The sequence below is a fragment of the Neopelma chrysocephalum genome, unplaced genomic scaffold, assembly GCF_003984885.1.
Source record: "Neopelma chrysocephalum unplaced genomic scaffold, ASM398488v2 Primary Assembly neopelma1_77, whole genome shotgun sequence".
Taxonomy (NCBI): domain Eukaryota; kingdom Metazoa; phylum Chordata; class Aves; order Passeriformes; family Pipridae; genus Neopelma; species Neopelma chrysocephalum.
This window is the reverse complement of record NW_020897738.1, coordinates 8,839,232-8,854,235: the sequence shown is the minus strand read 5'-3', so window position 1 is coordinate 8,854,235 and position 15,004 is coordinate 8,839,232. Positions and strand designations below refer to the sequence as shown.

Here is a 15,004-nt window from a genome sequence, read left to right as displayed (position 1 = left end):
TTAAACTGACACCATATGGTCACCAAAGCCTTGTCCAGAGAATCACAAAGATATGCCTGATAACACACATGGCTCACAGAGAGCAGCAATAATGTTGCTCTATCAAAGAGCACATTAACAGAAATTACCATGAGAAAAAGATGTGTGGTTGCACGTGCAAGATCAAACCTGCAGTCTCAATGCAGTCAGAAGTCTGTCAATCCAGAGACCCACAGCCAAATATGACACAGTTCAAGGAAAATAAAGCTTTGCAGAAGCATCAAAATTCTAGTCCCTGATTATAGTGCAAAACAGGCGAGTAAGGGTCTGTGGGAAACCTCCTGCTGCATCTCATTTAAGGCTGGAGCACTTCACAGCTGCTCCTTTTTCAAGTGTCACAGCCACAAAATCCCATCCAACGTGCACACTTCCACCAAAACACAGAAAAGAAGACACCACCTGTTCAGTCTGTAAAACCTAGATGTAAATACTTTTTTGCTGTAGGGGATATAATGCATTAGAAATAACTCCAGAGCCATGGATCTGCCTCCAGAGGGGGGTTACTGGACCAAACACTGCCCACACCACCCCAGTCCCCACGAGCAATGAGGGAGGCACAGCAGCTTGGTCAGTGACTCCAGACACTGCAGGGGTTTAAATGTCCCTTTTTGATAAAGCACTTGAACAGTGAGTACAGGCAAATCTCATCTTCTTCACCCTCACTGCTTCCCAAAGATACAGGGAATTGAAAAATAAATCCTCTTTTCAGAACAGATAAAGACTAACTCTTAGTGGTGCTGAGTGCACTGCTCTAAAACACACAGACACAACTCCAGAACAACAACCAACTCTCCATGTTTGTCAGTAACAAACCAGAGGGGGGAATTTTCAGAAAAGCCAACCAAAGAGAAGTCATCTTTCAGGATAGCAGCCTCAGTGGGACCTGCATCCCCCTGACCCTGCAGTGCTTTCAGACCATTTTCAGTTATGACACATGGCTTCCTGGCCACTCCTCAGGGCAGGAATCGTGTCCTCAGATGTTTCTATCCCAGAGCCTTGAAAATTTACGGTCACTAGTCAAATATTAACTCATTTAGACTGCTGACTAAAAGCTAATCATTTGTGAGGCAAATGAGGTAAGATGGCCCAGCTCAGTTCTGCACATTGAAGAGTTCTCCTCGTTCAAGGTGGGTTCTGGGCACCTGAGCAGAGCCTGTGCCTGCCCCAGACAGAACTGCCCCTGCAGGGAGATGCTGCAGCCAGCCCTGGCTGAGAGGCTGCTATGGCCACAGGAACACAGGCAGCAACATCCAACTGGAAACAGAACAAAAAAGAGAGAATAGGAAGCAATGCTGCTCATCCTGACTAACTCTTATTTGTAAATAAGCACCTGCTTCTGAAATGACCCAGCTTATCAAGAAAAAATGCAATAAATTACCATTTTCTCAAAGCATCCTTCCATCTAAATGGATACACTGAAACTGTTTTCAGTCTTATGCTATCATATGTAATATATCAAAGTATTATCAAAGTATTTCAGGAAGAGATTAGAAAATTTTCCTACCACTGTACCAGGCATTCACACAGCATGTACTGTGTATGATTAAAATTAACTCTGTTCAAAGAAGACATATTAAAATTTAACAGATGTGGAGAAGGGCAACTGTGACCATTTAGGGTATGAAGAACTTAAAGGCATGAAAACATCTGACAGGAAAATACAAGTCTCAACAAGAAAATGCCAAACACACAGGTGTGAACACTAACAGGGAGAAGGGCAGTTCTGGCACAAACACAAACCAGACTCAGTTGGTCAACCCCAACATTTACAGAAGGTATCTATCAGAGGAGAAACCATCAGAAGAAGCTCTGAGCAGTCAGAGCAGGCAGAAAGCAAACACCAGCTCAGGACAGAGCAGGCAGTTCACAGAGCAGACTGTGAGAGAGCCAAGGACCCCAGACCATCTTCCACTTTTCTGTTCCTCATCATTTCACCTTTCTTTCTGCAACACATGAAAACCAAGCTGGATTTGTCTGAATCATTTTTCAGCAGCAAGGTTTTCCTTCTGTTTTATTTCTGTAAGCTTTGTTCTGTGCTCTGTAATAATGTGTTACTCACCCAGAACAGAACTGTATTCCCACCCCCCACTGAAACTTTTTTCACAAATAAACAAGAAAAATAACCCACTTCAAATGTACAAGAAAAATATAGTAAGTTTAACAAAAGGGAAAAAAAGGGGGCAATTGACATTTAAACTTAGTCAATACCTGAAGACCCGACTGAGTTGCATTAGACAAATTAAGAAACATACTTTGAATTTCAAAGCTGAAGATGTGCCGACTTCTTCTGGCATGTATGTGAAAAGCATTCTCTAGAGCAGAATTAAAATTCTCATTTATACATCACTCATATTACATCCAAATGATACCTGAAGTTACTGATCCATCTAAATGATCACTCATACCCAAAGCCCCAGGGAGAAAACGCAGCAGAGACTACTTGGATTTCAGGTGCTGTGTTCTGGTGGTGAGATAAAAAACAGTGAAAGAGGGATGTGACTCACTCCTGGATTTTTCAACATAATGAAAAATATCTCAACTGGTCAAACTATTTTGCTCCTAATTAGACAGTCCCAGCATTCTAGATATGGAAAACTGATGTGGAAATAGCCTGCCTGTGGAAGGCTGCACAGCATTTTCTTCTCAACATTTTGTATCTAGAGAAAGGATAAAAAAGCTCAAAGTAAGAACAATCTCTTTGGAAACAGTAAGTGAATAAAATTTTCAAGAGAAAAAGAGGAAAAACCACAAGGAATATCTGGCTCCTGCTGCAATGTGCCATTGTGGAAGCTCACCAGAATCCTAAGGTGACATTCCCACCATGTTGCAGGAAGGTCCAGACAAGCACCCTGAGAATGCACCCAGTGAACATCATCTGCAGCTATTCCATTCTCCTGACAATGTACACTGCTACACTGGGTCACCTTCAAACCACAGGCTCTTGTTGATGACATCCATTATTTGCCACTCATTATCTAGAAACACACCTGGAATAACCCAGTGAAAGCAGCAATCTGCAGTAAATTACTGCACAGACCAGAGGAACCACCTTAAAAGCCACTGTCACTTGATTTAGCCAAGGAGGGCCACAGGAAACCTGAACTTGTCCTCTCCCCAGTTCAGGTCCCAGATTTGCTCCACTCAGCTCAGGGCTGGATGAGTTTTGCCTGTGACCCCAACACCTCTGACTCCTCAGTGTGTGAAGTTCATCCAACCACCCCCAGGAATCCATTCCTGAAACACAGGGGCCCTGCACTGACCACTTGAGACAAGTGGAAAGCAATTTGTAGTGAACCATAAAGCCCTGGCTGGAACTTAAACTGCCCTTTAGCACCTGCTACCACTGTCCTTGCTATTTCCCACACTGCTCACACATTGCACTTTCTTTATTCACAATATTGCCAAAGTAGGAAAAATACCTAATCCCTCTTTCTCATTATGTTCACTCCTCGGGCGAAGAAATTATTATCAATGCTTTCTATTTCTCTATCTATGCTTTCAAAATACATACATGGTAAAAACACTTTTATGTTTAAGGAAGTTTCACCTTTGCTCCAATTTCTGCATCTTTTTCAGGCAGGATTTCCCTTATTTAGACAGCCAAAGGCTTTTTTAAGTGCATTAAAAAAGGGCTGTAAGGTTGTTTGTTCCTTTTTAAAATGGGATTAATAAATTCAGCAGTAGAAGAAATAATCTCCATATCCTCTTCATCAAAGCAGGTCAGCAAGCTTCACTGCAAGACCAGCAACTGATTTCTATGAGACTGACTGAAATCTCTGCTGCTCCCACTGCAGGTACCTGGGGCTGCCCGAGCCAGGCACCTGCACTGCCACAGTGATTTGATCACCTCAGCCAGAATTCCACCCCAAGTCAGTTTTATTTGGTAAACACAGGATAAAGAGTGTGGGAGAAAAGGAGTAAATGTTTATGTTGTACGCAAAGCAAAACTTTGTGTCCAGCCCTCTCTTTTAAAAGGCAGGTGTCTTACTGGAAAAAGTCAAGAGATTTTCAGCCTTCTGAACCAACTTCAAAGTTAGTTCTCATTTTCATGTCAGTGGTTCTACTACTTCTCCATATGCACCAGGCTCTTCTTTATGGTTATCTTCAGAGGCAGTCCAAGCAAAAGGTTTTTCTAACCCTTAAAAACCCCTCAGAATTTATAAAAATCTTCCTCTTTAACCCAGTAACAGGCTTGTAACACTCTAAAAAACGCTCTCTCTGGCCTGCAGGTGTGGATCCTAACCTTGCATGAGACAGGGCACAGCACAGTGTGCTCTGCCTCCCCTGGAGCAGAGATGGGACTGCTGGGCTCACAAACCCACCCCACTGCACCTCCAGGTCTCCTCCCCTGACTCCTGGGCACATTCCAGCCCAAGCTAAATGAACTGGACTGAGCTGTGCTTACCCTTGAAGACAGACACACAGAACAGCCACACAGGGGCACATGGCCCTCCCCAGGGGCACATGGCCCTCCCCAGGGGCACATGGCCCTCCCCAGGGGCACTGGTTCCCTGGGACAGGATCAGCACACATGGACTGCAGTGTGCTCCAAGCAGTGCAGGAAGAATTCACATAGGGCAGCCCCCTACATGAGTTTAAAAGTAGATGCACTTAAAACAGTCACAAAACTGACTTTGGACCAAAGCCTTAGAAGCAAACATCAGAAATCAACTGGCTTTCCAGTGTTCAAAAGAACTAAATTCCCACAGAAAAGGGGGAACAAGAGACAAGGACAGTAGCTACTTATGAGACAGGGAAAGAGAGACATTTGTCCACACTTACAGAGCCTTGGTCAGGGCTGAAGTACAGCCACAATAACCTGGCCTGCCCACACACAGTCAGAGTGCCACTGAACCAGAGTGCAAAAAATAGGTATTGACATCAGACACATTACAATGCAAAGGAGGAAAAACAGCTCAGCCCACACAGAACACATCCATGCAACAAAGCACAATTTCCTTGAAATTCCTGTCAAAAGGCACGCTGCTCTATCATCTGTTCATACTTGAGATTCCAACAGACCAGACATGCTCTGGCCCATCTCCCTCCTTGGAAACAGGTCTCTGAGCCCAGCTGGCTGCCTCGTGTGGGCACACTGGGCTGGCTGGCAGAGCGTGAAACCTCCTGGCAAGGCTGCAACTCTCCCCAAGCCAACAAGTGCACTGAGAACTTTGACTGTTCTCAGCAAAAGGAATGAGCTAACTATGACTTCCCTCTTTTATTTTATGCAATTTTAGTGTAAAGATAAGCTAGGGCAGAGTCCTGACAAAGCTGCCAAAAAAAGTAAAGGAGCCAATGCTGACTGACAGGTTGCAGTTGAGCTGCAAGAGATGCACTGTTTCTTCAAAAATCATTGGTGTAGTAACATTTTTTACCCCAATGTATTCTTAAAAAGGGGGGGGGAGAATAAATCTAAAGTTATTTTCTGGAATAGCTCATGGGAAACTCTTGGCAACGGTCAGTAGTGTAATGTTTCTCCTAAATGGATATTGGTGTCCTTACTGCACTTCAGGAGGATGTTAAGAAAAGCAAGAAAAATAAACCATAAGCCATTAGAAAGTCTAGAAAAGGAAAAAAAAAGAAAAATATTAAAATATTTTAAATATGTAAAAGAACAACTGTGATCTTGGCACTGCAGCATTTCTTTAAAAGGAAGGCTGGTCCAATAGTTTAGGATTCAGAAGAATCAGAGAACTCCCTTGTAGATCAGTTCACAAACACCCAATTAATAAAAGGAGAGCACTGCCCTACCCTGGAGCACTGTGAAGACAAATACATTAATGACTGCAAGGCTCTCCAGTTCTCCACTGAGGGGTCCACTCCAGAAATAAGAAGCCAGACAGAATTAGTGAGTGCCAAGAGTGCACCATTAACAACACCATTTCCAAGTAGCCTGTTGACTTCTCTAAAGCATCTGTCCTGTAGCAAACCATAATAAGAGAAGTACAAGCCACAAAGGATTTCATTATAATTTTTTACTTCAGGACAAATAAATGGAAAAATTCTCCAGAGCCTCATCACCAATGTGTGCAAAGTAACTTCACAGAACCCTGTACAAAACATGGCATTGCAGCTGATGTGGCTCAGTTCCTCTCTAAACAAACCCAGAGTCTTTCTGTAAGTCACCAGTTCATTACAGAAGATACCTTCTGGTTTCCACCAGCAAGCACAGGGCACAGGAGGTGCACACCCAGTGACAGATTAAACAGGACAGCACAGTGCAGGGATGCACAACCTCAGCCCACTGACTGCCTCTGCCCCCACCCTGCCTTTCCCAGCACCCCCTTCCTGCCCAAAGCCATCCTCCCCAGCCAAAGATGTGAGCCAGCCCTCTGGGAAACAAAGGCCAAGCTACAACTCTTCCTCCAGTGCCACTCTTCAACCTACAGCTCCACAGGGCTGGGTTCAGCAGGGCTGGGGTTGTTCTGGACAACAAGGGGCTCCTTCTGCTTCCAGCTGATCTGAACAGCTCTGTCCTGGGGAGAGAGAGCTGGACAGCAGCAGTCCAGCACAGAACAGAAGGGGAGAAGAAAGGGCTGCCCAGCAGAGGGATCAGAGGAAAAGGGGGTGCATGTTGAGGAGAGCTGGAGGTGCACTGCAGAACAGAGAGGTAAAAGTTTGGGGGAACTCCACTCAAAGCCAGACTTCATTTGAGCATTTATGGTTCACCAAGCATATTCTTCACAGTCTCCCTCTCTCCGTATGACACAAGACCACTGGGCACATTACACCTCTTGCTTAGCATTTACTCAAATTAATTTTAAACCACATCACAGTTCACAGTCTGCAACCAGAGCAGGTGTCAGGAGCTGCTCTGGGGGAAAAAAACTGATCTGGCAACAGCCCAAACCTGGCAGCCAATGCAGAGAGCAGCAAGGTGGGGAGAGGCTGCAAAACCCACTGAAACAGCTGTAACTCCATTCCTTCTCAACAATACATCGACCTCCTCATGCGTGAAGAAAGACTTTCAATCATCTCTCCATGCACAAACACACCTGCAGGAAGATGTGGAGTCTCAAACAGACTGTTCAGATGCAGAGTTTGGAATGCTGCATCTGTATTTAGCTTCACCTCGTATCTGTCGCTGGGAAAACCTTTAATGAAACCCAAGATGTTTCAGAAGCAATCTCACAGCCCAGAGCCATCTGCAAACCTCCCCCAATCCTGGGCAGTGGCTGCCTCCCAGTGCCCAGGAAAGTAACTGCACACACTGAAGGAAAAAATGAGTTTCAGTAGCTCAAGCAACAATTTCTGCTTAAAATTTTCCTCTATGCCCTCAAAAACAATGCACTCTTTTTAACACATCAGAAAAAAACCATAATTCCAACGAAGAAATATTTCCTGTACCTCATATTTATTTGGTGCTTTACAGCTTCTTCCTATTACAGAAAGTAATCCCTTCATAATTATCATTTATGCAGAAAAAGTGGGGAGAAAGCCACAAAGACACTGAAACCCCACTCTCACAGTGAACTATCATGAAAGAAGCTTTCTGAAATATAACTCAAAAGATTTTGTAGTTTAGGCTTACCATTCATAATATCATCTATTAATCTCTTTAATCTGCATAACACCAAACACCCTTTGGGTAAGGAAACGTTGCTGCAAGTTTAATCCCAGCTGGAGATGTGCCAGCCCTTGCCCTGCACAGACCAGAACTCTGCCCACATGAGGCCCCAGCACAGAGCCTTTCCCAGCAGGGACCAGTCAGCCCCTGGGACACAAGAGCTCCTATTTCCACTGCTCAGATTTCATCAGGCCACACCTGTAAGGCAGCAAGAGCCTCTGGGAGTTCACATAAATAAATAAACCACACACTTCCTCTGCCCACTATTTACAATGCAGTTATAAAAAATAAATACATGTAATGCTGTCCTCTCTCTTCCACACACAGACTGAGACCAAGTATTTTCTACCACGAGGATCATCAGCACAATGAAGTGAGGGGATATCAGGTCTAAAATTCCAAAGCCTCCTTTTTTCCAGCTAAAAAGAGATCCCCAGTAAATCTCTACATTCATTTCAGCAAAGCTGATCTCACAAATATGATCTTCAAACCAGCACTCCCCTTAAAACTTCTTCTGCTTTCACCAAGGCATTTTTGTTTCTCCAATACACTAAATAGGAAGCTGAGCATAAGGAAAGCAGAGACCTGATGTGAATACACCCATCATTACTTACTTCTCCTGTGATTGGGTTGGTTCCATATTTCTTTATCCAAGGAACAATGCTCCTGAAAAAAGAAGGGATAAAGTAATAAGTGACAAACATCATGAGAAACCTCTATTAGATGGGCATTTTCTTATTTTTCTTGCCAACTTGCTAAGACCACACGATGATTAAACAGCTGTAACCAGCTCAACAACACAAAAATAAAGATAAATTCAGGCAGTAACTTACAGTATGTCAAAGACTGTCCCATCTGGTGTGCAAACTGGGTATTCAAAGGGCTGCAGAGACAAACTAGAAAAGAGAAAACACATTCTTGTCAGCAAAATCAGCTGGAAACCATGATGGCAGAGGCAAATAACACGTTGCTGATTCACTGGCACATTAAAGCAAGGCCTAAACCAGTGAAAATACTGAGTGGCTGCCAATGCCCACTACCTGACTCTACATGAATTAGATTAAGAACAAAGTCCACGAGAGGAACTGGTGCTGCCCTCAGGAACCTGGGGCTGTCACCACTCACAGCCACAGAGCCAGGGGATGCTGTGACACTCCCAGACCTGCTTTTATTGCCATGTTGGGACTCAGCAGCACAAAGGATGGTCCAACAGAAACACTCCCTGTCTTTGCACCGAAATGGGCTGGGGAATAACTGGCAATGACACCCCGAACCCATGGCAGGGATGCTTCCATAACCCAGGCAGCTCTTGGCCAAGCAGCAGCAGTTTGCAGATGTGGCAGGTAACTTCTTGAACCACCCAATTTACAAGAGGATTTCTAACCCAATTCTGCCAACTCCCTTCTTTCCCTCCAGCACTTTAAACAGTAAATTCTAAACAGAAAAAAACGGCAGAAATATTCCCTCAATCTACCTAATCCCTGCCTCAGCAAGAGGAGTGATTGACCAAGCATGTTCTGAGCAGGGAAAAGCAGACTCAAGCCCTGATTACACAGATTTGAGAGACTGGAATGCACACAGTCACTGTTCTGCATTAATATCACTTGTGTGTTCTTTCAGCCATCAGCTCCCACCTCTGCAGACACTAAACATGGCAAGTGTAGATATCGTTTCAGTTCTTAATGAAGTTTTTCTTGCCACACTACTGTCCCAGCAGGCAGGAGGCAATGAAAGCAACTGCTTTGGTTCAGTGTCAACAGCCTGATAAACAGATGCATCATTTAATAATGATAATGTAAATCTGTTGTCTTACCTGCAGTGATCAAATGATAAACGTCTAAAATTAGTTCGAGGAAGGTCTGTTCAGGGGAAAAGAAAACCCACACAACTGAGTTTTAAGAAACACATTGCATCCTAGGTAACAAAGACACATTTGAAAGTTACATTTTGCTACGTCAGTGGGCAACTTATTGATGATAACACAGTAAAGTTTGCAAACCTGTAACTCTACCAGACTCCTCTGCCCTGAAATTACACGGCCAGAAAAAGATCGCAAAGAGCTGAGTTTAAATCTGGTGGTTATCAACACTCGGGCTCTGCCCCACCAGTGGGGAGGGACTTTTGGAGGGCGGGGACGCTCAGCTGGGGCACAACCGCGGCATTTCTGCCCAGCACCGCCGAGCTCCGGGGCTCAGCACCGAGTGCTCGGGGACGGCTCCCCAGAGCCCACCTGGAGGGACGGGGGGGCCCCTCGGCCCCTTACCTGCTTTCTTGCCCCCGTAGAACTGCGTGTACTCGGCGCACGTGATGTACCTGCGGGACAGGGGGCACTGAGGGCCGGCCCAGACCCAGACCCAGACCCAGACCCAAACCCAAACCCAAACCCAAACCCAGCCCCGGCCCAGCCCCGGCCCGGCCTCCCGCCCCCCCCTGGCCCCATCCCAGCTCACATCTTGTCCTTCTGGTGCTGTCTCTTGCCCATGGCGGCGGCTCGGCCCAGCCCCGGCCTGCTCCCGGCCCGAGCTCAGCCCGCGCTCCCGGGCTCGGCCGCGCCTTCCGCCGGTGCAGCCGGAACGGGCCCGGCGCGGAAACTGCGGCGGTGGCGGCGCGTTCCGGGGCCGCGCCGGGCCCGGGGGGGGAAAGTCGGGATGTTCGGCTGGGAAAGCCGGGATGTTCGGCCTGGAACAGGGAAGGAGGCAGCGGAGAACCTTGCAGGGCCTGCCGGGCTGCAGGGAACCGGAGAGGGACTCTCCGTCAGGAACTGCAGTGATGGCACAGGGAGTGATCGGGAACCGAAACGGGAAATCGAGGCTGGAGATGAGGAAGGAATCCAGGAATCCTTCCCTGGGAGGGTGGGGAGGCCCTGGCCCAGGTTGCCCAGAGAAGCTGTGGCTGCCCCTGGATCCCTGGGAGTGTCCCAGGCCAGGCTGGACCGGGCTTGGAGCGACCTGGTCTGGTGGAAGGTGTCCCTGCCCATGGCAAGGGGTGGCACTGGATCAGCTTTAAGGTCCTTCCAACCCTTAACGTTCTATGATTCTAAAAAGGCAACTAAAGTTTATGAGGTTGTCTTAATAAAAGAAATGGTCACAAGTCTCCCTCCCCTGAAGAAAGTGTGTGTGTGTTTGAGGTGGGTGCTGTTTGGCACATATGATCTGCCTGCTTTTAAATGTAAAATTCCGCTTCATGTGCCTCAGGTGAAACTCAGGTACAGACTATTTTCTTGTCATTTCCAGGCCAGGCCAGAGGGCAGCGGGTGCTGCTGGTGGCACTGCAGGCCCCTTTGCACAGGGTGATACAGGCAGAGCCTTCACAGCCCCCTCTGGAAAAGGAAGGTGCTGAACAGAGCAGAAAATGTGAAAATGAACAACGTAAGAAAAATGTTCCTCTTCATTGAAATATTTTATTCCATGGAATTTAAAATCATAATATTCGTGGTCTGTTGGGCAGTGACAGAAGCTCCCAAGAAAAAACAGGGAGAAGAACCTACTTGGTGTCCAGCATGGAGATAGCTCTTCACAAAAAATAGTTCAGCACCTCTTCAAAGACTCAGCAACAAAGAAGAATTTACCATCCCTTAGCTAATTACCTTTAAATCCCATTAAATAACCTTCATTATAAGACTGGTATAAACAGCACAAGGCTGAACAGAATCCTGACACCTTTAGGAGGAGGAAAGAAGCACCTGTGCCAGAGCTTTCACTTACCAAACACCTCCAAACCCAGCCCTGCTCCTTTGTTCCTCTCTTGTTAAACCATCTTTCTTACAGCTGCCCCCACAGAGCCACTGGGAGCCAAACTCACACAGGGGGAGCCAAACCCCCTGGCTGCACCAGGCTCTGCACAGGCTGCCCTTCTCTCCAGAACAAGGTGCCTTATCCCTGGTTTAATCCCCTCAGCTGCTCCTTGTGTCCCTTCCAGCCCCAACATTCCATAAATCTATGTTGTTATGGTTCTCCTCTGAGGAACAGAAGGCTGCTCCCATGAGTGCAGACTAACTGCCAACAGCACAATGAATCCCTTACAGCACCACCACAACTGGTTCTTGCCATTAAACCTTTGGGACCAGAGCTCAGGGGACTGCTTGGCTTTCCTCATCCCCTTCACTGTCCCCACCAGGTACACACAGAACAAACTGTGCTGTCACTGCATTTCCAGCTGCTGCCACACTGAACCCCTGCTGGGGCATTGTTTTTATTGCTCCCTCTCCTCAGCCCACGCTGCATCTGCCTGCAGACATCCCCAGCACGTGTCTGATCGTGCTTTCAGAGGACAGACCATCCAGACAGAATTATTTCTTTCTAGACACGTTAACGTGGTTCAGCCTGTGCTGACATTTCTGGAGATGCCTGTGCCCTTTGTAATGATTCAAGACCATGTTTTTGCTTTTTGGGTTTTTTTAAACCAATGCAATGTTCTTTTATTTTGTACTTACAAAAAGAGCCACCCCGTTGTATCCCTCCCCCTCCCCCCAAAATGCCTTTTACAAACATTTAAAAATTAAAAACCTGATGATGACATGTTAATTTGGTAGAATTACTTTGAAACATAGCTTTTGTAATTAGAGTTAAATTTCCTACAAGATGACTTTGTAGAGATAGCCTGATTATTGGCCAAATAAAATTCCATATTACAAGTTAGCAAATTCTAGTACAAAAATAGTCCATGTGTTAGAACAGCCTCTTATTATTATTATTATTATATTCACAGGAAAGAGTCTATTGGCTGCATAATACCTTAATCTTTACGAAATTTCTTTTTACGTGGCTCATTCATCTAATTTAATATAGTGTTGAGCCTCAATAAATCCTCAGGCAAAAAACCCTAAACAGGGTTAAATATGCTGAAGTACTGTGCTTTTCACAGGACATCCAAGAAACCGCACAAACAGTTCTCAGCTAGCTTTAATGTGAGATCCAGATCCAAAAGGATCCCCCTGAAGTACAGATCCATGACTTCCCACAGAAACAGAGGCCACAGCTTCCATGGGGAAGTTTCACTTGGGAACCCGTCCAGCTCCTCCTCTCCTCCTCTCCCGGAATCCACGGGGACCTTTGGGCACAGCCCCTCCCTCAGGAGGGTCCCACTGCCGGGGCTTCGCTCCTCTCCCGGCTCTGGTTAATGCTGGGCAGCAGTTTCTCTCGGACCAGGCCCCACAGGGAAAATCTGGGAACATGCTACTTGTCTCTCAAGATGTCCAGCTGCTCTTGATACTCCGTGAAAAGCCTCTGGAAGCGGAGGTTCTGTCCAATAACAGGAAGAAGCTCTTTCAATAGTTCTCTCTTTCGTAAACCCTGCACGAAAAAACCACAGAAGCATCCTCAGAATCTGTTATTTGGTATCATTAATATATTCCATGGAGCTGTTTAAGATTCGTGCCCTTTTTCCTGCCTGGAGAGAGCCGCATGTTTTATGTTCTCACTCTGCCTACATGACTCTTGCAGTAAAAGCAGAGTTCACATCCCACACTCCCGAGGCCGGTGCAGCCTCTGCAGCTCCAGCTCCAGGCCCTGCTCGGACAGGGGACACATCAAGTGCCACGTCCCTGTTCCAAGGCTGCTGCCTGAGGAACATGGAGACTGAACATGCAGCTCTGCTCCCCCCTGTGAGCCTGCAGCCAGCAGGGCTGACCCTGGGGCAGCCAGCACTGGGCTCTGCTTCCACAGGACATAAATCTGAATGCCAGGGTATGAGATCAGAGCAGAGCATGGAAGGGGTCATGTCCTGTAATTTTCATGGGAAGCTCTTCCTTGTTATTTATTAAACTATTATCAGGACTTACCATAACTGTTGATTCCCACTGACTTCCAGCTGAGTAATGGACTGGACCCAGTAAATCCTTGCATAATTCTCGCAAACGATATTCAAACCCTGGACATTATCAGAAATAAAATTACAGTCACAAGCATTTCACTACACAGAACCACTCCACAAAGTAACAGACAACATTCAGGAAAGAATTACAAGTATCTCGAGTAAAATAAAGCCTAAAACACTGATTTCTGAAAAGGCATATTACTATTCCTACAGCAAATTTTGCTAATATGATTTTTAGAGTTCTGAAGGGTTTCATTTAAAGTTCTCAACCCAGAAACACTACTAAAGATGATCTAAAATTGGGAGAAAACTGCGTGGTGCCAGATGAACCCTGTGCACACAGCACAGAGCTTCTCAATTAGTGAAGGCTTTTACAAGTACAACAACCTCCTTAACATATGACCCAGGAAGAATATTTAATGTCAACTGGGGAAGGACAGAGAGAACCATATGAAGTTCAACAAGCTCTCTTGTTAAATCAGGTAGGGGTCAAAAGGCAAGAATTAATGAGCTCCATTTTAATTCTGCCAACACCTATGAGGGGGCCTAACATGAACCATTTCACTGCCCTCTGTGCAGAGTGATTATGATGGTGAGGAGTGAGGCTGAATTAATGCAACAGGAACTGCTGAACTAGGAATGCAGACAGGCAGAGATACAACAGAGATCTTTACAATCCAAAAAGCATAAAGTCAGTTGGTTAACCTTACTTAACATTAGCTTATTTAACAGCACAGAGAGACAGTGTATTCAAATATAAAACAGCCACCAGCAACCTTTCTTGTGGGTTTCCTTCCTCACAGAATTTAACCCCTGAGCTCCCCAGTACAGGTGGCTGAATTTTTAGAATGTAAAAAGAGAATGAAGTGCCAGGAACACAAGCAAATTCCCTGCAGTTTGCTGTGCTCTGGTACAATTGTCAGGGACTGAGCAACTCCTGCATTTCACACCAGCAGCAACTGTCACCTGCCTGAGGAGCAGGACACACTTCACCAAGTGCTGCTGGTGTCCTTGGAACATCTGTAGCTGCTCCCAGACAATACATATGATGTGCCTGACAGACCACGGGGCTTTTTTACAATGCACTTCCCATGATTTGAGTCTGCAGATGGCACTGCTGCCCCAGACCACAGCCTGCTCCCAACCAGTGTGGCCAAAGAGGGTTCCTGAGGCCTGGGCACTGGAGGAGCAAAGGCACTGCACAGTCTGTTCTGGTGTTCAGCAAAGCCAAGCGCTCACAGGAGGACAGAAGTGCCACCACACCCCCCCAGGACAGGACAGATGTTGCTCAGGAGCTGCAGAGGCAGCACAGCCCCGGGGCTCACCTTCATTGACCAGGTACCGTGCATAGATGAGCAGCCAGTGGCGATACTCGTGACTGGACTGTAACATAAGTGCTGCTGCAATCTGGTTCTCCAGGTAGGCCAGGGTTGTCTCTTGTTGCACTAAATGAGGCATGGAGAACAATCTTGCAGCTTGCCTTCCTGAACTGCAAAACCAAAACGGGTTAACCGGCCAGAGAACAGACACAGGCTCAAGGAATCTGTATTTCTGCAGTCCTTGCTACACTACACTTCTCTCTCA

General features: G+C 46.2%; 2 protein-coding genes across 2 annotated transcripts in view; both read right to left on the bottom strand.

The window, feature by feature from the left end:
- Positions 1–10,164, bottom strand: part of PPIL2 (peptidylprolyl isomerase like 2) — a 63,261-nt gene extending 53,097 nt beyond the window's left edge. Inside the window, exons 1-5 of the mRNA XM_027689344.1 lie at positions 10,057–10,164; positions 9,870–9,919; positions 9,420–9,465; positions 8,440–8,502; positions 8,221–8,272 (exon numbers count right to left, since the gene is read on the bottom strand). Coding sequence (XP_027545145.1) covers positions 8,221–8,272; positions 8,440–8,502; positions 9,420–9,465; positions 9,870–9,919; positions 10,057–10,088 — 243 coding nt within the window. The 5' untranslated portion in view covers positions 10,089–10,164. The remainder of the gene's footprint in view (positions 1–8,220; positions 8,273–8,439; positions 8,503–9,419; positions 9,466–9,869; positions 9,920–10,056) is intronic.
- A 2,325-nt stretch (positions 10,165–12,489) lies between these two features.
- The window catches only part of LOC113970607 (protein HIRA), a 37,240-nt gene continuing 34,725 nt past the window's right edge, over positions 12,490–15,004 (bottom strand). The window contains exons 24-26 of the mRNA XM_027689720.1: positions 14,746–14,909; positions 13,386–13,474; positions 12,490–12,897 (exon numbers count right to left, since the gene is read on the bottom strand). Coding sequence (XP_027545521.1) covers positions 12,781–12,897; positions 13,386–13,474; positions 14,746–14,909 — 370 coding nt within the window. The 3' untranslated portion in view covers positions 12,490–12,780. The remainder of the gene's footprint in view (positions 12,898–13,385; positions 13,475–14,745; positions 14,910–15,004) is intronic.